Here is a 21,788-nt window from a genome sequence, read left to right as displayed (position 1 = left end):
CTTGCAAGCTTTACCTTCTCAAGAACCCTAAGCGGCTAAGCCTCGTATAAGAATGCACCTCTTTAATCAGTAAATCCTAGGATATTGCAGAAAGTCTGCCACTCCCCGGTGTTTTAGGTCCATAGATTGTTACATCAGACTCGATAATTGAAAATTTATATGCTATCCATTATGGTAGAACTTCTCCGACGTCAATGTCTCTCCGGTTGCGTCTTTCACCTTCAAAGTCTGAGAAACCTCGTTTTCAAGTGAAAATCCAGTACTGTACCATAAAAGGAGCCCCTTACCCCGACCCAGAAGGAGCCTAGCTTTCCTTTGAATGAAACAACAGACATACTTACAATTTGTTCATAATTTTGTCCACTGAATATTCTCAATGGTAAAATCAATGAAGATCATGCTAATTATCAGTACATAGTGCCCTAAAAAGCATTCATTCATCATTCTATAGCACAGCATCAATGAAACCACTCCACAACTTCAGCTTCGAATTGCTTTAAGCATTACACAGTCACATCAGGTAAGAAACACAATTACAAATCACAAAGAAACTGCTCTGCTTTCTCAATACAAGAAGGGAATCACAGCTTTCCTGGACTTGGGATACTCGTCCCCAAACTTGTCCAAATACCAGTTATGGTTGGCACGAGCCCTGGGAACCAAGTTAGCACACGTGTATATCAGAAACCCTAGCCCTGCCCAAGACCAAGTCATCACTGCCCATCCTACCCACTCCATTATCTCCCCAAAGTAGTTAGGGCAGCTGACCAACTCAAACCACCCTCCTCTTGGGATCTTATACCCTCCACTCTCTTTCTTCAACCCCACTAAAACCCTATCAGACCACACATTCACACCCATCCCACCCAAAAACACCACCAACCCAACACAAAACCTCAACCAAAACCAACCATGATCGCCCTCATAGTCCTTGTAGTGAGACACCCATCTGGACTGCAAGTAGCCATTCAACAGGTTGAACACAAATGCCATCAATGCCAAGCTGACCGGGAAACCGGGGGCGGTTTTCCGGTTTGTGTTCCGGTAGAGGCGAAGTGGGTAGATGCAGGTTCGGTTGAAATAGTGGAAGAGATATGGGATCATTAGAATTAAGGGAGCTGTGTTGGCGGTAGGGGAAGAGGAGTAGAGTGAGCCAGAGGGTTGGTGATTCCATGAGAAACCAAGCCAGCGGCGGAGAGATGGCGGGGCCCCACCCGGGACGGTTGTGCTTGCCATAGGGGGCTTGGAGGAATCTGAGGGAGATGAAGGTGGGAGGGGCTATGAGGTAGAGACAGAGGAGGCAGTTGTTGAAGGTCTGATGACTCTGATCTGATGAGACCATGACTGAGGTGTGTGAGACTGTGAGAGTGAGACTCTAAACTCCCAGAGGCAATTATTGATGGAAAAGAACGGGAAATGAAAGTAAATAGTTAGTTAATTGTAAGCAAATTTGTCGTCGATGTTTTTTTTGGTACAAAAAAATAGTGAATTGGTGGGTCTGACACTCCGGATCCGGAGAGCAGATACGGTACAAATTCTTTTGATGAGATATTTTTCACATGCCGATGATCGAACTAGTAAATTCATATTATCAAGAGTATCACGTCAGCATTCGACCAACATGCAGATGCAAGCTGCATTACCACTACACCAAACCCCTTGGGTAATTTGTCGCCACTGTTTGTCGACCCCTATTTTGCCTATCCTAAGGCATATCTCTCCTATTAATGACACGTGTCATTTACTCAACTATAAACTAACTATAGTTAACATCATAGATTCACAATAATGAATCATAACTTCTTCTATTTAAAACTTTAATTTAATTTTTTTTCAGCAAAAAGAAAAAATTAGTGTTAATTCATTGTGGACGAATGGTTCAAGGACTTTTTTCGTGATCCTCAGACCCAATCACACTTTCTCCTCCTCTCCAAAACTTAGTTTTGGATTTTTCTGAGGTGCTACTCCTCCAAATACATGTCATCGAAATCTTATTTTAATCCAATTGAATTAACACCTTTCACAGTTCCAAAAAACGAATAGGAGATGAAGATTAGAATGAGTAAACCTAGGTTTGAATTATTATTCTTTTGAATTAAAGTGAAAACTATGAAGAAATACAATTTATATTATTGTAAATTTATTTTGTTATCATGGTTAAATATACTATATAGTTAAGTATTGGACACATGTTATTAATTTGAAAGATGGACATTGTGTGAATAAACTAGGATGGTCGATAAATTTATTACTTCCTAAAGTTCTTAAATGATGTGGATTTTCGGATTCATTTTAAACACAACGTTTGTGATTGAGGGATTGACAATGTTGATAACTATAACCTTCGGAGTTTGGGCTGCAAAAAGTAGCCCATGCCCATCGCATTCATGTAATCTAAAAGATTACTTAGGAATTAGGGTAAAGGACGGTGTTGATGATAAACAAAAGAAGATTAGAAAATAATATTAGGGATCCACGTAAAAGATAGTCAAGCATCAAAAGAACCCTCAAATTTTTGGGGATATATTTCTAGCTTCGACCTTGAGCTAATAACGTTACAAGGAGATCTTGTAATTCAAAAATTATGTATAATCGAAAAACACTAAGGTACAGATTTAGTATCTTTACTTATTTCGTACTCTTCACGATAAAGATGTTGATGTCATGAGGGTTTTTGAGTGACTAATCATGTCATGAGTCCCCTCTATCAATAGGAAGTGATAATGATTCATGATCAATTGTATACTTTACTTATGCCATGATATTATGAGTAATCACTTGCCTTTTACACGTACACTCACATTTGTGTCGAGTGTTTCGCTACGCATCCATAATTCTTATGTATAAAGTCTTGTTATGATCCTTACCAAATTCTCATTTTGTTTTCCTAAACACTCAAACCTTAAACTTTGCCACTTTGGTCCCTGATCATGAGTTCATTAGTCACTAAAAACAACTTATTAATTGGTACACCATCGTTCAACCACACTATTTTTTCCCTCCATTTCCTCCCACCACTCCCTTCGGATAGAAATCAGACATCTATGAGTCAACCCATGGAAGAATTATCTCGCACTCATGACCAACACACGTGCTCCACTTCTGTACTCTCCTCCCCGCAATGGGATGTGGTGTCCAAACCAGAAACAACATCTTGGCCCATATTTCATTTAGGGAACTGAATATTTGCACTCTTTATCCTATTTTTCGTTTTAAGTAATTTGAATTTTGTTTTTAGTGACATGTGTGTTTGTCTCATCTATACTATTATAGCGTCAACACCCAAGTGTCATCAAATTATAAATTGACGCAAACACATTGTCAAATTATAAATTGACGCAAACACATTGTCAAATTATAAATTGACGCAAACACATTGACGCAAACAAATAAAGATATTATGGTTGAAATTTAAATAAATTAAATAAAAAATATTTTTTATCTCATATTTTATCAATGACTTTTTCACTAAAATAACTCACGGCGGTTTCTAGTTATAAATTATTTGAGCATAAATGAATAGTAAAAGGGTAGATTGTAATATGTTGAGTGAAAATATTTGTAAAATGAAAGTACAAATAAATATAAAAAAAACTCATACAAAATTTCACCCGTCAATCATCTCCTACACCATGGAAGATTGCTCCAAGGGCACTAAACCGTAATAGAATTGAGGAGGAATGAGATTAAAAAGGAGAGAGAGAGAGAGAGAGAGAGAGAGAGAGAGAGAGAGAGAGAGAGAGAGAGAGAGAGAGAGAGAGAGAGAGAGAGAGAGAGAGAGAGAGAGAGAGAGAGAGAGAGAGAGAGAGAGAGAGAGAGAGAGAGAGAGAGAGAGAGTCATTCTCATTCATATGTTTACTTGTTATCTGAAAATAGAATCAATTGATTCACATTTGTGTATTTACTAACACGTAGGAATTAGAATTGTGAAAAAATTAATTACAAAAATACCCATTCATAATTCTTAGTTGTTTTTTCACTCTTATGCCGACTTCTATATATAATTTTATTAAAAATCACTATTTGAGTCTTGAAATTTGTAAATAATAAGGCATAAATTATGTACTGTGATCATGGATCGGCGCTACATCATACGAGTAGTTGCTAATTCTTATTTGACGTTCACGTACTAGGATTTTGTATGAGGACAATTTGAGATGATCATAAATATATGAGGACAATTTGGGAACAAAAGGTTGATTTAGGCTTGATTGGGAATTAAACCTTTGTGGGACCCACAATACTGTCATTCATAATGAGATTAGTAAACAACTCTGAGACCCCTGAAACGGAATGACTCAATAAATTGATTCCCCTTACTGATAAGTAAACGCACCTTGAGAGAGAGAGAGAGAGAACTTCGAGTTACATTAGCCATTGTTTAAAGTGTGTCGCCCCAATACTTCAATACTTTAGAGCACCAAATAACACCTACCTTCCCAACCCGGACTACAAAAATTCAAGTCCTACATCGGCGTGCCATAGAATAGTAAGAATGCCACATTAAGTCGAGCTTCTTTTGCACGGACAAGAACCATGTCCCAAATCTCACGTCCATTCACAAGGGTGTTGCGGTAATTTGCCATTCATTGACATGGGAAGGATCAAGACCTAGAACCCAGAAGTCTTTAACTGGCCCGGTATCTTCTGCGAAAGATAAACCAAAGAAGGAGACTTTCGGGTTGTGGTTGGTGAATTTTGTCCGTAACTTCACTCGAGAACTATGTATCTTATCTTTGCTCCTGGACGACACTAGAGTTTTGTCGTTTTGGAGTGCGCGTATCATAAGCACGGACCGGGGGCTGTTTGGACACGTGTATGTCTCAGACAATTTCACCTCACTGGCATATGACTTTTTACTGTTTAATCCTGTGACCCGTAGCGGAGTTATAGGCCCATGGTCCTTTCTTTAAAGGGTAAAGTCCCCTGTTCTTTGATAGACTATCCCGTGATCGATCACGTGATAGGTTTCTGGACTCCTTGGCACCTTTTTTTTTTTTTATTGGTTACAATTTCGTACTTACTTTTCTCTTCAGTCTCTTTATTTTGTCTGAAAAAAAGAAGAAGATATTGTCCTGGAATTCTTGATTTGATGATGGTAATCTTTGTTTCTTGTTACTGCCAAGTCTTTGTTATAGGTAAGTTTTGAAAAAGTCTCAAGAGAGTTAAAACCATTAACGTACATTTGACATGACTTCATCTATGTGTTTTGATCAATTGACGTACTACCTATAATTTTAGATCAATGTTGACTAGTCTGTCTTTTGGAAATGTCTTTAGGTTTTCTATTTAAGTGTTTCATGAAGTATGTTGTAGCAAATAATCTGCTCCTACAAGTCCTTCAAGCTTTTGAACAAGTGAATTAGCTTGATTAGTGAAATGATTTGTAAGTTAAACGTTGCAAGTGAAATGAATTAGCTTGATGGGTAAAATGCTTTCAAGTTTGATGAGTGCCTTGATAAATGAAGGTGCAAGATTAGAATTTGTGCTTGTTTATAAGCTTAGTGACTTCATATTCTTACTTTACTACTTTGTTTGAAAGTTGAAACTTTACTTTCCTATGACCTAACTTGTGATAAAATAGATTCGGAAAATAATCAACAACCATTGAGGTTGAACTTTTGATATTTTAAGTATTTAATTAAATACTATTATAATCGAGAATATTGATAAACACGTGTAAATGAGATAAAGATAAATATTTACGATCGAGAGTCATGTGAGTAAAAAGAAGTAAATACGAACAACACTCTAAACTGTATCGTTAACTTCTGCTTAAAATTTTCATATTTGTTAGAACTTAAAAACTATGACAACACCAACGTTGAATTAACTCAGTCCAATTTAAGATCTTAAACTAGTTCGTATTTAGTAAAAAGTGCCAAGTGTTTAATAATTCTTGTCGTAATCATTAATAAATTCAATGAACTCAATATTTCATAATAATAAGAATATATTGAATTTTATTTTGAGTTTTTCCATATTGACCCAATTTTTGTAGGTAAAGATCCCAAGAATGGTAAGCAAATTTGAGGTACATCGTTGAAGGCTTTTAGCCCATGTCATTATTAATCACTTTATCTTGGATTTCCACACATTTGTTTCATCCCTCTCTATATAAACCCTCATTTTATTTACACCATTTTCTTCAAAAACAAAACTGAATCGTGCCCCTACTCCTTTCATGGATTCATTATTACACAACAACACCTTCACTCCCTCCTCTTCTCCTCTCTAAACCTTCTCCTCCGTTAGGGTTTTCTTCCCAGAGAACAACCAGAGCTCGGAAGGAAGGAGCTACCGGAATCAGAATCGTAGGGTTTTCTCGGTCTTCATTTCAATTCCTCTCAGGTGGTTGGTGATTCGTCAGAATTGGCTCTCGATTGAAGTTTCTCCAGGTCTGAGCTCTGCTCGATTCTGCTTTAGCTGTCTTCAATTCCGAATTTGAATTCGTCGCTTAGGTTTTGTTTGTTTAAAGAGAAAAACAAAGTTGAAGTCTCTAGTTGTGAAGGATTTACCCGAAATGGTTGTGTTTATGTCTCATTAATGGCTTTTAGTTGCTTATATGGGTTGTTCTTTCTGTTTAATTTATCGAAAATGTCGCTTAGTTTGTGCAGCTAGTTATTGGGGCTTAATGCTTTTGTTTTGGATGGCAGGTAAGTTTAGTTTTTGCGAGCTACTGAGAGAGCTGTTTCGAGGCGGCGAATGTAGTGTGTAGTGGTTTATGAATGATTGTTGCAATGGATTTGAATGCCTTACCTGATGACGAGGAAGAGACTTATTATGAACAAGAATACAATGCCCCGCAAGAACACATAGAATCTGGAGTGGATATATTACGCCGGGTACTGTTTTGTTTTCTCTTTGGAATCACTTAATCTTTGCTCATGGAGATTTCGGGTTTGATCCAGTGAGATAGAATTGCTCAAATGATTGCAGTTAGATTTTGCATCTCTCTTTGTTGCTATTAGGGGGAACTGGTTACTGCTTAAGCTTCTAGGGTTTCATTATCCATCAGGCTTAGTGTATCATTTACCCCCTGTATAATGTTGTAAAGGAACCATAACCTTGGTGGACACCCTTGCAACAAAAAACGGAAACATTTTTTTCCCTTTAGTGTTTGTTAGTTTTTCTATGTCAATGCCTAAATTTGTCTTTTGTTACAACATTTTCTAATTCCAATAATGAAGTTGTAGCTATACTTCATATCTTCTCAGAAGACTCTTAGGTTCTGGGTGTAACACATGGGGGATTTCGAACAACAAAAAGAGAAAAAAAAAATGTTTGTAGTAAAACTTTCATTCTTTATTTTCAATTTCTGGAAGTTCTATCCCGGGTTCACGACGCTTTACTTTTTGTATCTATCAAACAACTATTTCCTTTGTATCCTTCTAACTTCAAATGCATTATATATGGAAAAACCTATGTTGTCCGAAGTGTATTAGCTATCTTTTTAGCTATTCTAGTTCTCCATGCTCACCCCTGTTTGCATGGATAAGGAGTAGCTATGGAACACTTTCCTTCCTTTTCCACTCCTGCTCTTTTCATTGCTCATGTCGACTTACGTGTGTGCATAGCTGTCTAATTTTTGTGCATCATATATCAGGAGCGTGAAGAAAGACGTAAGCGAATTAAACGAGACCGTCCAGATGACAGATCAGTGCCTGCATATCAACCCCCTGCATATGAATCATATCAAGCAAAATTTTCCAATGTCGATAAATCAAGGCTTCCTTCTGGTAAGTTATATTATACGTCCTTTGTCTAATAGTGGTTATTTGTGCTAATATATTTTCATCCATGGATTAAATGGTATAGTGGCGTTCTACATCAATATGGTTATTGCCTTTAACTTGTTAGGTTTTGAAAGGTCGTCCTCATACTAAATTAGTGATTCTGCCTTTAGAAGATTTTGAACTTGAATACTTTGTTCTGGATGTAAAATTTCTTATTTGGGTCATTTGGCATGGCATTTTCTTGGTAATTTTATATTCTTTTCAAACATATTGTGTTGGGACAATTACTGCACTTATAAATGTGTAGCTCCTGTATTATCAATGAACTTGTTATGATATTTTGTTTTATCATCCTGGGGCATGGTGTGTCAATATTCTGCATCCTGCCATTGCACCTCATGCTAGAGATGCTTCTAACATGTTGAACTGAGAACAATTAAGTGGGAGGAATACAGTAGAAGTTTTGGATGGATGGATGGATGGAGTGAAAATACTAAGTGACTTGGATGAACTCTTAAGAATGTCAATAGGATGTAATTACGTGTAATTGCGAATCTGTATGGGTTCGTTTTTCTACTTATGATCGTAAGAGTGAAGATAACGAATAATGATATGGAATTTGGGGGGGGGGGGGGTATGTAGAAGGAATATCTAGACATCTGGCGGGGTCACTGAAAATACTGGTGTTCCCATTAAATTAATGAAGGATTCTATATATTACTCTAGGAGCCAAGGTTTTTTTTTCCTGCTGAACTGATATGGCAAGTGACCTTCAGCTTAGGAATATCGGATGGCTGGTTTGACATCATTATAAGTTTTGAAGTTAGCTTGTCCTGTAACAGCTCTCTAAAAGCTATGCAATTTTATGGTCTGAAACAGCGTCATATGCAAAACAAAGAGTTGATTGTGATTTTAAAAAGTTGATCTTTACTCTTCTGTTCTTACTAGTTTTGTGCTTCATGATGCAGGTTGGTTGGATTGCCCGTCATTTGGTCAAGAAATATGTTGCATGATACCTTCTAAGGTGCCATTAGATGAATCCTACAATGATTGTGTTCCTCCTGGTAGAAGATACTCTTTTAAACAAGTCATGCACCAGCAAAGAGTTATGGGAAGAAAAGTAAGCATACTGAAACTATACACGTTTCTTTTGTATTATTTTTCACCATATTGGAATATTGAGTCTCTTTTCCAACTTCTGCTGATTGAAGATGTGAAATTTAGCGTATTCTACATATAATGTGGTCAGGGCTATAAAATCTGGATATGCTGATAGAGTTGCTCTTTTGTTCTTAATGGTTAACATAGATTTTTTTTATCTTCACTCACTTTTCAGTTTGGTTTGGTGATTGATTTGACAAACACTACTCGTTACTATCAAACAACAGATTTGAAGAAAGAGGGTATTAAGCATCTTAAGGTAACTCATTGAATATGACATCATTTTGTTCTCCAGCTGTACTATTTACACAGCTATTAATTTTGTATTATTCTGGTGTAGATTCCGTGCAAGGGACGGGATTCTGTACCTGACAATCCTTCTGTTAATCAGTTTGTATATGAGGTTTGGTTCTTACTTGACATACCACCGTGTCTTTATTTAGGTGAAAGGATGAATCTGTTTAGTACTTATTGAATGCAAGAATTTTACCAGAAACATACTTATTTGAATAATTACCAAATAACTAGCCAACAATACTTATCTGTTTTTATAAATGTTATCATGGCCACTTGATTTACTCCATGAGTTAGTTGTCAAATTATTGTTACTTTCCTCCACTTCGTTGGTTCTTTATCAAGTTTCTTTTTTTGTTTTTGTTACGACATGGGTATTGTAATATATGGTTAGCAAGTAAAGGGTTTGGTTATGATGTTCTGTTTATCTTATTCAGGTTATGCAATTCATGACCAGACAGAAACACACCAAGAAGTTTATTCTTGTCCACTGCACTCATGGGCACAACCGCACAGGGTACATGATTGTACATTACCTAATGCGCACATCACTGGTTTCAGTCTCCCAGGTACATTATGAACTCATTTAAATGTCTGTAAACTTAAAGTCAATTGAGCTGTTTTATTCGTTTTCTTTTGTTTATTTTGTTAATCAATTTTCAATGCTTGATATCCTGTTCTACAGGCCGTAAAAAGATTTGCTGATGCACGCCCTCCGGGAATTTACAAACCCGACTACATTGATGCATTGTACTCTTTCTATCACGAAAGGAAGCCTGATATGGTTGTATGTCCATCAACTCCTGAATGGAAGAGATCTTCGGAATTCGATCTTAATGGTGAAGCAGTACCAGATGACGATGACGATGATGATGATGGAGGTCCAGTTGCTCCTTTGCATGTATGCATAGTCTTGTGTTGACTTCATTTTTTTTGCTTTTGATGTTATTTTGTGCTGTATGAATGAAATGAAGATCGATAAATCCAGTTACTAATGAGTGAATTTCTGATTGTCTCAATGGACAGAGAGTTGACTAACTTATATGTCCAATAGTATTTTCAATGTTATTTGCTTCACTGTTACTATTTCATTATATGCATTTATGTCTGACCTTGCAATGAATGAATTGCTTCTTTACTATTATTTTGGGTGTTGTACTTTTATTTGACTATAACATTCAATTTAGCTTTGACACACCTTCATCTTTGCAGGAGAATCAGGAAGCCGAAGGAGTTATGACGAATGATGATATCTTGGGCGATGAGATACCTCGCGACCAGCAAGAGGCAATGCGGCAGTTCTGCTATCAGTCCCTTAAGCTGCCTCCTGGGGTAGGCATCATTGAAAACTATCTCTTTGGTTGTTGCTGTTTTTCACATTGTATTGTAGGTAGATGGTAGTGCTTGAGTTTTTGGCTGTTGAGATTTCTACTGGTGTCATTTATCTTTAATTTTTATCTTCTTAAATTTCAGAAAAGAGGAAACGCACAATTTCCAGGGTCACACCCAGTTTCTCTCAGCAGGTTGAACATCAATTCTCCTTTTATCGTTTTCAAATTTAATTCTTAGAACAATTTATAGTGTTAGGTTTAGCATTGAGCTCTACCTCTGTTTACCGTACTATTGATCTTTGTAATTAGTTGTGTTATTTGTTCGTAAGTTGAACACTGTTCAAAATTATATAACCTATCTTGCTAGCATTCCTTTTGCTTCGCTACAAGAACATTAAATCTGAGAGAGGAAAAGTTGTTGGCCATAAGAACCGAACATAGTAGTGGGAGTAAATTCTAGCACTGAATTTTTGATTGTTTTGTGATTGAGATTTTTTATCATTTGTACGAAGTTCATTTTAGGAGCAGAATTTGTACATTGTTTTGTGCTTAAGGAGCAAATATGTTTGATATTTGTTTAGACTTCCGATTCTCTACAATGACCTGGTAATATGGAGTTGGAAATACAAATTGATTGTCCTGAATTCTTGGGTGTTTTGATGTTTGGTTGCCTATGGTTCTACTCATGAGATTGTGTAAGCTGATCACTGAGGCCTGCCTGTTTAAGTACTGCATGTTGCCTGCATTGTTATAAACTGTAGATATCATATTCTATACCAAACAAGTTCCTGTTGACTGTTTGGTTAGTGTCACTCGTAAGTTTTGATACATGGACTTCTCTTTCAGGGACAACTTACAGCTGTTGAGGCAACGTTATTATTATGCTACATGGAAAGCTGATGGAACAAGATATATGATGTTAATAACGATGGATGGATGTTTCTTGATTGATAGGAGTTTTAATTTTAGAAGGGTGCAAATGAGGTTCCCCTGCAAACACACTAGTGATGTACGTCCGCAGTTTCTTACTACACGTGTAATGGTATTAATGAAATTATCTTCACAGTTTGGAATGACTCTTTTATTGTTATGGCTCTTAAGTCAGCTGAGAAGGTTCACCACTTCACGTTATTGGATGGGGAGATGGTAATTGATACTGTGCCAGATTCACAGAAGCAGGAGAGAAGATACCTTATTTATGATATGATGGCGATCAACCATGTTTCTCTCATAGAGGTTTGTTGTTCCTCCTTATGTGTCATTTTTGGGCACAGTTATGATGCACCAGATTTTTAAATAAAAAAAACTCTTGTCCAGATGTCCATACTCTAAAACATTCTCTGTGATATAGTTTAGCTATGTGATCTGAACCTTTGATGGTGTAAATCACTCTTTAAAGACTGTCTGTATGAAAAATTCATTAAAATTGGAGATTGTTGAGTGAGTGAACTTTATCAAACAAAGGATGGTTCAGCATGAGAAGTTAGCTTCTACTAAAACTGTCTTTTTGTTGGGTTATATTGATTAGTTAGATGATCTCCAGTTGGTTGTATTTTTTGTGTAAATGATCCTTGAAAGGTGTTGTAGTAATGATTTGCATGACACATCAATGTTCCCATGTTGCAAAGAGTTTGGATGAGCTTGTTCAAATTGACTTAATAGGATTATAGGAGCAATGCCCATCATTTGGCTAACTTCCGCATGATTACTGTATGTATGCCAAGTTTCATGCCAACCACAAAAAACACTACTGTGCTGGATTATAATATACTTTAGAGGTAGAACCAGTTACAAAGTTAATTTTCTGATACAGAAGTGGTATCAGATCTGCTCAAGAATTGAGAACTGCATCATGCTCGTTGTAGTCTTGTTCTTTGTTTAGTATGGTAGAATCACAATAATATTTTAATCTTTCAGGTTTTTCTTTTGAGACACCATATGAATGAGTAGAGATAATACTCTGTATCTGCCTTAATTTAGTAACAGTTGTTTCCAACTAAATTCACATGTTGTATCTTGTGTTTTTTGTTCAAAGATGCTATCATTTTGCTAGCATTTTATCTCCCAACTGCTGGTATTACATTTTTGGGTATAATCGACTTGCTGCAGCGGCCATTTTATGAGCGGTGGAAGATGCTTGAGAAAGAGGTCATAGAGCCTCGGAATTATGAGCGCCATAATATCTACCAAAGTAGGAATCCTTACTACAGATATGACTTGGAACCATTCAGGGTATGTTTAGTAACTCTGGGCAGACTTCAACTGCGTCGAATTTGTCTTTTTCTGGGATTGATTTGCTAAGTATGTTGATCAGGTAAGGAGGAAGGACTTTTGGCTGCTCTCTACAGTTACAAAGCTTCTGAAGGAATTCATTCCAAAGCTTTCACATGAGGCAGATGGTCTTATTTTTCAGGTGAGTGAGGATCATAAGTGCCCAATTGACAATTTATGACTACAAAAATTATTTCCTCTCCTGGTCAGATGTACTCAAAGATTGCAAATTACCTCTTCTATTTAGTATTCATTATGAACAACATTTCCGTTATCAATTCTCAGTGAACGAGCTGCGGTGACTACCCCCACCCACCTCTTTTTTTTTTTTTTTTAACATTGTTGAGCAATTTATATGTTTTCTGCTGCAAATAGGAGTAGTGCTTCATCTTTAAGCTGAGATTTTACCTTTTTTTATGTTCAGGAGTATTACTTTGGGATATAGTGTATGTTTTGTGTTTATATTACTTTTGGCTGGGGATTATTATGTGCTATGTACTGTCCTTGGTTTCAAAGGATTAATTACCATAGTATCATATGCAAGGGCTGGGATGATCCATATATTCCGCGTACACATGAAGGACTTCTAAAGTGGAAATATCCTGAAATGAACTCGGTGGATTTTCTATTTGAGGTTGTTCTCATCCCTTTACCATAGAGATGGCGCACATGATATTCGTTTTTAAACTCAAGATTGTCCTCCTTGTTTTCTGATATAGCTACTTTTTTTCTGGATAGGTTGGTGAAGACAATCGGCAACTGCTTTTTCTACACGAGTACGGAAAAAAGAAACTGATGGAAGGAAATAGGGTTGCATTCAGAGGTCTCTTTGTTTTAATCTTTTGTTTTCTTATTATGGGAAAACTTTGCTTAAATTTTTTATATATTATAATGTCCTGGCTTTGGGGAATACAGTACTTTTGCCTGAAATTCTGTTATATTTCTCTTGATAGTGTGACCCAATTCTGCTACTTTTTTTGTTTTTTGTTTTGTTTCTATTTTACTCTTGTCTGCTTTTCTTTTGTCATGGTTGTGATGATTCTGGTAGTTTTATTTGAATATATATATATTTATTAGCTTATAAATGAGCTTTTAGGCGGTCGGCTTTTATCTTATTATCTTGTCATGCTTGGCTTTTATCTTGCAGTCCTAAGTGTTCTTTTGTATTCTCTTAAGTGTTGGTTTCATTGCCCCATGTTTTGTATCATAAAGTTAGTCTTATGCACTCAAATTGGCTATATATGTAGTCTTAAGTATTGTGATTAATTCTAAAACTATTCATGTGCAGCAGATGGTTCAGACGACTCCTCTTATTCAGGAAAAATTGTGGAGTGTTCTTGGGACTCTGAAGCAAATGTATGGGTCTGTATGCGTGTCAGAACCGATAAATCCACTCCTAATGATATCAATACATACAGAAAGGTCAGTTCACATTGTATTTAAAATTTTCTTTGGTTCTGTTTGATCCTACTACACATTTATTGCTACTTTGAATACAGGTTATGAAAAGCATAAAGGATAATATTACGGAGGACATCTTGTTGGACGAGATATATGAGATCATTCGTCTGCCTATGTATGCTGATAGGATACGAAATGAAAGCAAAGCAGCCCAGCATCATTTAGCTCGACGAAGGTGACAAAGGGGAAGGTGACAAAGGGGATGATGACCAACATCTGTAAAAAGTTTCTGTTGAACCTGGTATTGCAAGTCATTGGGAGTTCTTTTTGCTTAAAGTTGGAGATATCAGCTGGTAGACGACAAGGAAGTTGTGTAACTAGCCAAGTTTACCTATAAGTGGTACCTGAGTGCTGTGCTGGTGATTGGTATGATCCAGTTTGGGACACACCAGATTGCGCACTGGGATTATTGTCAGATTTCTTTTGGTCAGATAGTTGAAGTAGGGTTAGTGTCGCCATGTATATTTCTGATGTTGATTATGATTATTAAGTTGTTTAAAAGGTAGGCATTTTTTCACAACCCAAAGGCCAAAGCTGAGCCTTACTCCTTTCATGTGAATATAATTTTATGACTTCTAGAAATAGCGACGGACTTGCTCCCTCCAATCTTGCCGCCCCCAGTTAAGCCGGTTTCTCTTTTTGTGAACCAGAGAGAGGGAGAGCATTTCCGCAAAACAAACTAATGTGGGTCGAAAAATCATAGAAATTGCCTATTTGAAGCAAATGATGAAGTTCATCGCGATGCTTTATTAAACTCAACGATGCGATCAGGAGAGGTAAAATGTTGATGAAGCTTGGTTCAAAGAATGTCCGGATGTGGTAGTACAACCTATTTGCAGCATATGAAATGTTCCTTTTGTTATGCTTAAATCGTGTTCTTGATGTATTTGAGATTTCTATTAGCAACGTTCGGAATTTTCTCCAAGGCAAGCAAGTGAAATTTGCACTCCCTCAATTACCGTCCCCAACCTGAAAATGTCAAATAAGATGTTCTTTTCTCTCGTCAAAAGTCTCACCCCCCTTTCTCAATTGCCATATTATTTTCATGGCAAAATTGCCAAAATACACCCCAAATTTGGTTAAAATTGTCAATTTGCACCACAAACTTGTATTTGAGTCAATTTACCCCATAAATTTGGTAAAAATTGCCGATTTGCACCCCATTCGTTAAATTTAACTGTTTTTATCCAATTTTGCGTCAAATGTCATGCACATGAGGGGTAATGTTGTCATTTTCTATTTTTCTTAAAAATAAATACAAATATTCTTTAAAAAGAGGATTATTTTTTAATCAAATTATTTATTTACATTTTTTTTCTACATACTTAACCCTATTTCGAATTATATATTCAACATATCCACCCATTCAAATATAGTGTGTTGTGTATATATATATATATATGTATACATTGTTGAAGGAGGAACGAAACGAGAATAATAACGACGTAATGGAACAAAACGTAACCATTTAATTATTGATAATGAGGCCTATATATAGGCATTACATAACTACAATCCCGTAGGATTCTGAGTCCAAATCTATTACAGAGATGCAAATTTTTCTCTAACAGGAAACCTAATAAGGCTAAGACACACAATGGTAGAATAATAATTCTCCCAGAACACACATTTATTTTTAATTTTCAATGTATTTATTTATATTTTACTAATATCTTTTAACATATTATATCACGGTAAATAATAAATATATAAATCAATAACATGTTTCGAAAAAAAAATTTTAACAAGTGTTCATCTTAAGTAATTTTATTAATTTATTTCATTATTAAATATGAATAAGTATATAATGACAATAGTGCCCCTCAAATGCATGACATGTGACTTAAAATTGGATGTAAAACATTAATTTTAACGGATAGGGTGCAAATCGGGAATTTTTACCAATTTTAGGAGGTAAATTGACTCGAATGTAAATTCAGGGTGCAAATTGACAATTATAACTAAGTTTGAGGTGCAAATCCGGTCTTTTTGCCTATTTTCATTTTCCTGGCATTATTACAGCGGCCGTCTTTACTATTTACTGTTTACTGTCAACAGTCTCTCTGGTCGCTACTGTCTACTAATAGTTTCGGTCATTTGGTGCCAGAGGCGAGAACGGTCTCGTAGAGTCGCGCGTGAAATCCACCTCCCGCGCTCATTTTACCGGTCGTCGGACTCGGCTTTCTCCCGTAATTCCTAGTCTACTCATTCTACTCAATTATTTTCAGTCGTCGACTGTTGACTTTCTCCACGACTCCACCGATGTTCTAAGCCTCTCTTCTCTGAAAGTGCTTAGAATCCTAGCCGCTGGCTAGGGTTTATCTCCCCTCACCGCAATTCGGATCTATCCAGAAATGAAATCCGGCGGGATTCGCGTGATTTTCCTGATCTGTTTAATCCTCTGCGACGCCTCCAAATTCGTCCGCGGCGGCGATGAGCCGGCCAAGAACAAGTTCCGGGAACGGGAGGCCAGCGACGACAACCTCGGCTATCCAAACATGTATGCCTCATCTTCGTTAATTAGCTTTGATTAGTGCATAATCACTATTGGCGTTTTTGATTGATTGAATTGGAATTGAAATGGTTAATTGTGTGCTTAGAGATGAGGATGCGTTGTTGAATACACAGTGCCCGGCGAAATTGGAGCTTCGATGGCAAACGGAAGTTAGCTCCAGTGTTTATGCTACTCCATTGATCTCAGATATCAATAGGTACAATGAGGAATTGTGTTTTGATTGAGTTTTGTATTGTTTATTGATCCTGCATTTCCACTGATTTTGATGTATTGCAGTGATGGAAAGCTCGAGATTGTGGTGCCGTCTTTTGTTCACTATCTTGAAGTTTTGGAAGGCTCCGACGGAGACAAACTCCCCGGTATATATTGTGCTTTCGTATCGTTTGTTTTTCAGTGTTGAAATATTGTCAAGATTTGTGTAATATCTGCTTGATGATTTGTAAGGTTGGCCTGCTTTCCATCAGTCGACTGTACATGCAAGTCCTCTTTTGTATGATATTGATAAGGATGGTGTGAGAGAGATAGCTTTAGCAACCTACAATGGTGAAGTTCTCTTTTTCAGGTAGTTGCACATTAATGTTGTATCATTCAGTTATAGTATCACAATCCTAGTTTTTCTGTCTGCGTAGTGGTTGACTGTATAAACTGATAACTGTGTTTCGTGTGTTTTCTTGACTGTAGAAACTGATAACTGTTTTACGTGTGTTTTCTTGTAGGGTTTCAGGCTACATGATGGTAGATAAACTAGTAGTACCTCGTAGGAAAATAAAAAAGAATTGGTATGGGGGTTTGCATCCAGATCCTGTTGATCGTACTCATCCAGATGTTCATGATGACCTTCTAGTCATGGAAGCCACTAAAATGAATGCAACTCCTCGTAAGTTAATTGCCTATACTAATACCCATCATATTCTTTTGGCTTGTTACTTATAATGTACGCTTTAGTAGGTTTTGGATGACAATCTTAACCCCTTTGGAGTATTTTCTGACTTTATATGACTCTGTAAAGTATTCCTTTTCGCTGGAACTGACCATGTGGTGGTGCTGCTTCTTGTCAACAGATGAAAGTTCAACTGAAGTCAACAAGTCTAGTACTGTTGCAACAGAAAGTCATCCTGCTGTCAACACATCAACTCCAGTTTCAAATGACAGCCGCCCTGATGTAAATACTTTTACTACTGTTTCAAAAGAAAGTGATCCTGGTTTAAATACTTCAGCTCCTATTACGAACAAAAGCCACCTTAGCATGGTCAACGCATCAAATCCAGAGATTGAGGAAAAAGCAAATTCAAGTCAATTAGAAACAGACATCAAGCTTCCTACAAGCACAGATAATACAACCGTCAAAAATGTGTCAGTGGAAACTCTTGCTGGAAACGGAACTAGTTCTGGAAGACGGCTTTTGGAAGACAAATCACAGGATGGTGGTTCTGAATCCAAAGATAATAGTAACGAGGACATTCCTGTTGCCACTGTAGAAAATGATGGTCTTCTTGAAGAGGATGCTGAGTCATCGTTTGAGTTACTCCGTGACAATGATGAACTGGCCGATGAGTACAACTATGACTATGACGATTATGTTGATGAGAAAATGTGGGGAGATGAGGAGTGGGCTGAAGAGCAACATGAGAAAATAGAAGATTATGTCAATGTTGACGCACACATCTTGTGCACACCTGTGAGTTTTCACTTAAATAATCTTCTTACACAAGATACACAGTTCCGCACTAATTAAGGAATTATGGACTTGCATACACATGCAGATATGTATGTTATTTGTGGATGAACTTTATTGCCTGATGCAAAATATGGTTGACGTATGTACATTCTTATATCATCAGGTCATAGCAGACATTGACAATGATGGAGTATCAGAAATGGTTGTTGCCGTGTCTTACTTCTTTGATCACGAGTGAGTTCTCTTCAATAGTATAATATAATATTCTTTTTCTTTATTGGAATCCATATATCAATGCATGGTTTTTTGACTTTGAACTGAAAAGTATGGTAATTTCTTAGAGTGATATCATTGAAGGCGAACCCTTCAATTTCCACAACAAAAATATTTAACCTCCTGAGGTTTATAGACTTTATGCAATATAGTGGGTAAAGCGAGTGGTGAAATGAAAGAATACTGTGTCACTTTTGACACTTGGCAATGGACTTTAGAGGTTTTATGACTTTAGCACATATATATACTGCGTTGTATTCATATTTGGAGTAGTTATTTTCTCAAAACTACAAAACTAGTTATTGATAACCAGGTGATACACTTCATGGGATCATATGATATGATATAAATTATTCAGAATGATGAAGGAGGTAGGTTGAGTTGTGAGACAGGAATGTGGATTATTTGTGGTTTCATGTATGGATAGCTAAATCCACAGGAGGAAGTGGTTCCATACTCTAGGGAAATCAATTTAAGATATTTTCTTGTTTGAAATAATGAAAATGTATAGTCTATGCTTATTTTGATGATCTCAGAGTAATTAGCTGCCTTATACGCTGGTAGGTACTATGACAACCCAGAGCATATGAAGGAATTGGGTGGCATTGAAATAGGAAAGTATGTAGCTGGTTCCATTGTTGTTTTCAACCTTGATACGAAGCAAGTGAAGTGGACTGCTGATCTAGATATGAGTACAGATACTGGAACGTTCCGTGCTTACATATATTCATCTCCAACTGTCGTTGATTTGGATGGCGATGGGAACCTGGACATTCTTGTCGGAACTTCGTTTGGCTTGTTTTATGTGTTAGATCATCATGGTAATTAAACTTATGCTGAGTGTTATTATGCAAATGAATATTTGTTGGCATACATAGGCTAGCTGTCATTTCTAGCATCAACTATGACATGAGTTGCTAGATCATGTTTAGTTTGAAAAGGAATCTTTGTTTTGTATTTGGAAACTAAAAATGTTTCTTCTATTCAGGTAAGGTGAGGGAAAAGTTTCCTCTTGAAATGGCTGAAATTCAAGGAGCTGTTGTTGCTGCTGATATTAATGATGATGGAAAAATTGAACTAGTGACTACCGATACTCATGGAAATGTTGCTGCGTGGACTGCTCAAGGAGTAGAAATTTGGGAAACACATGTTAAGAGCCTAGTTCCCCAGGTAAGTTTTTGTTCGAGATCTACTTGATGTTAAGTTGTCTGATGGCAGGCAGTTGCCTTATAGTTGATCGATTTAGTTTGGAACTCTAAATTTTTTTTGCTCTGCATTAGAAAATATTGGTTTACAAGTATGATTTGTTTAATAGCTTGTTGACATAATAGATGTCCACCAATTTATATTATCATTTGTTTAAGACTCTTGTTCCCCTTGGTTTCTGCATATTGAATCATTGGTGCTTTGGCTTTGAGATTCTAGATATGCAATATGAGATTCTAGGTGCTCTGTATTACAAAATCTTTTGTAATGCGGTCTAATATCCATTTAATGTATCCTCAGGGTCCGACTATTGGTGATGTTGATGGGGATGGCCGTACTGATGTTGTGGTTCCAACAGTATCAGGGAACATATACGTTCTTAGTGGCAAAGATGGGTCGATTGTTCGTCCTTATCCATTTAAAACTCATGGGAGAGTTATGAGTCAAGTTCTGTTGGTGGACTTGAGTAAAAAAGGAGAGAAAAAGAAGGGACTCACTCTCGCTACAACATCGTTTGATGGATATTTATACCTTATTGATGGACCAACAGCATGTGCAGATGTTGTTGATATTGGTGAAACTTCGTAAGTTGTTTTGAAATCCTTCAATATAGATTTCCTATCTGGTTTTCCTCTTACCATGGTCTGAAAGTTCCTTGATTTAATCTCTGCATGACAGATATAGCATGGTCTTAGCAGATAATGTTGACGGTGGCGACGATCTTGATCTTATTGTTTCAACCATGAATGGCAATATTTATTGCTTCTCGACTCCTGCTTCACATCATCCCCTCAAGGCAGGATCCCAAAAGATGATTTATGGATGAGTTCTATTTTTTTGTTTTTTGAGTTCTAATTATTTGTGCATTGTATTTTTCTCAGGCATGGAGAGTACCTAGTCAGGGGAGAAATCATCCTGCATATAGATACAACCGTCAAGGTATCTTTGTTAAACATTCATCCAGAGCTTTTCGTGACGAAGAGGGTAAGAACTTTTGGGTGGAGATTGAGATCATAGATGACTATCGATACCCATCTGGGTTGCAAGCCCCATATAATGTTTCAGTAAGTCGTTATTTCCCATCAGATACAGATGGCGGGGCCTCTTTATTTTTTATGTACTTGTGTCTATGAAACTCATTCTATCCTTTTTTTTTTTGTAACTTCGTCAATTACGCAGACAACCTTGTTGGTTCCTGGTAATTACCAAGGAGAGAGAAGGATAAAGAAAAACCAGATCTTCAATCGTCCTGGAAAGTATCGTATAAAGCTTCCAACAGTTAGCGTGAGAACTACTGGGACTGTGGTGGTCGAGATGGTTGACAAGAATGGACTCTATTTTACAGATGATTTCTCCCTCACATTCCATATGTATTACTACAGACTGTTGAAGTGGCTGCTTGTCCTGCCAATGATTGGGATGTTTGGTGTGCTTGTAATCCTTCGTCCACAGGAAGCTATGCCTCTGCCATCATTTTCACGTAACACCGACTAAGTTGTTTCGACCTTGATCTAAACGTCACACATCCCCAGCTTCATGGACATCATGTCAGGATACCAATGGGGTCTACAGCAGCATCAACTTCAGCAGCCATTCTTTATGGCTTAGTTAGAGATGTGTTACCCGAAATTGCGTGTTGAACTATAGATTCCGGAACTTTGTAAAATAGTTGAAATGAGTTAGGACTACAGAAATGATCACCAGATCAAGTTTTTATCTTCATGTTGTTAAGAGGTCCTCTAGGTAACGGAGATATAGAGGCCGGTAGTGTTTGTTTTCTTCTTTTTACTAATAATATTACACTCAAAATTCAGCTATCATTTGATGCATTTATATTCTAGATCATCAGTGTTCTCTCCTGT

At 36.9% G+C, this 21,788-nt stretch overlaps 3 protein-coding genes across 3 annotated transcripts; 2 read left to right on the top strand and 1 right to left on the bottom strand.

Annotated features, from left to right (window-relative positions):
* Positions 1–468: 468 nt before the first annotated feature.
* Positions 469–1,351, bottom strand: LOC126799842 (steroid 5-alpha-reductase DET2). The gene is given in 2 exon segments (XM_050527105.1): positions 469–1,114; positions 1,116–1,351. Coding segments are annotated over 2 exon segments (777 nt in total). The 5' UTR covers positions 1,343–1,351; the 3' UTR covers positions 469–564.
* A 4,791-nt stretch (positions 1,352–6,142) lies between these two features.
* On the top strand, positions 6,143–14,759 carry LOC126796661 (uncharacterized). Its single transcript, XM_050523391.1, has 18 exons — positions 6,143–6,398; positions 6,657–6,845; positions 7,607–7,739; positions 8,705–8,856; positions 9,073–9,156; positions 9,238–9,300; positions 9,629–9,760; positions 9,877–10,092; positions 10,404–10,523; positions 10,665–10,714; positions 11,369–11,531; positions 11,624–11,758; positions 12,632–12,754; positions 12,837–12,935; positions 13,338–13,427; positions 13,532–13,616; positions 14,085–14,215; positions 14,293–14,759. Exons 2-18 carry the CDS (start codon positions 6,729–6,731, stop codon positions 14,431–14,433), a joined length of 2,034 nt encoding a protein of 677 aa, XP_050379348.1. The 5' UTR covers positions 6,143–6,398; positions 6,657–6,728; the 3' UTR covers positions 14,434–14,759.
* A 1,603-nt stretch (positions 14,760–16,362) lies between these two features.
* Positions 16,363–21,743, top strand: LOC126801221 (protein DEFECTIVE IN EXINE FORMATION 1). The gene is made up of 13 exons (XM_050528700.1): positions 16,363–16,754; positions 16,855–16,965; positions 17,046–17,128; positions 17,214–17,331; positions 17,486–17,646; positions 17,831–18,447; positions 18,611–18,681; positions 19,285–19,541; positions 19,709–19,890; positions 20,227–20,510; positions 20,605–20,722; positions 20,808–20,990; positions 21,106–21,743. The coding sequence occupies exons 1-13, from the start codon at positions 16,609–16,611 to the stop codon at positions 21,418–21,420; spliced, it is 2,646 nt and encodes an 881-aa protein (XP_050384657.1). The 5' UTR covers positions 16,363–16,608; the 3' UTR covers positions 21,421–21,743.
* The last annotated feature ends 45 nt before the right edge of the window (positions 21,744–21,788 follow it).

The sequence above is a fragment of the Argentina anserina genome, chromosome 6 (genome assembly GCF_933775445.1).
Source record: "Argentina anserina chromosome 6, drPotAnse1.1, whole genome shotgun sequence".
NCBI classification, from domain to species: Eukaryota; Viridiplantae; Streptophyta; class Magnoliopsida; order Rosales; family Rosaceae; genus Argentina; species Argentina anserina.
This window is presented reverse-complemented; position numbering and strand designations above follow the sequence as displayed.

What these genes read in the sequence shown, in the direction of transcription:
- LOC126801221 (XM_050528700.1), top strand. Translation starts at nt 16,609, where the DNA reads ATGAAATCCGGCGGGATTCGCGTGATTTTCCTGATCTGTTTAATCCTC. An exon ending in TCTTACTTCTTTGATCACGA is followed by an intron (nt 18,682 to 19,284) that starts GTGAGTTCTCTT and finishes ATACGCTGGTAG; the next exon opens with GTACTATGACAACCCAGAGC. An exon ending in AAGCCCCATATAATGTTTCA is followed by an intron (nt 20,991 to 21,105) that starts GTAAGTCGTTAT and finishes TCAATTACGCAG; the next exon opens with ACAACCTTGTTGGTTCCTGG.
- LOC126796661 (XM_050523391.1), top strand. Translation starts at nt 6,729, where the DNA reads ATGATTGTTGCAATGGATTTGAATGCCTTACCTGATGACGAGGAAGAG. An exon ending in TTAATCAGTTTGTATATGAG is followed by an intron (nt 9,301 to 9,628) that starts GTTTGGTTCTTA and finishes TATCTTATTCAG; the next exon opens with GTTATGCAATTCATGACCAG. An exon ending in ATATCAATACATACAGAAAG is followed by an intron (nt 14,216 to 14,292) that starts GTCAGTTCACAT and finishes CTTTGAATACAG; the next exon opens with GTTATGAAAAGCATAAAGGA.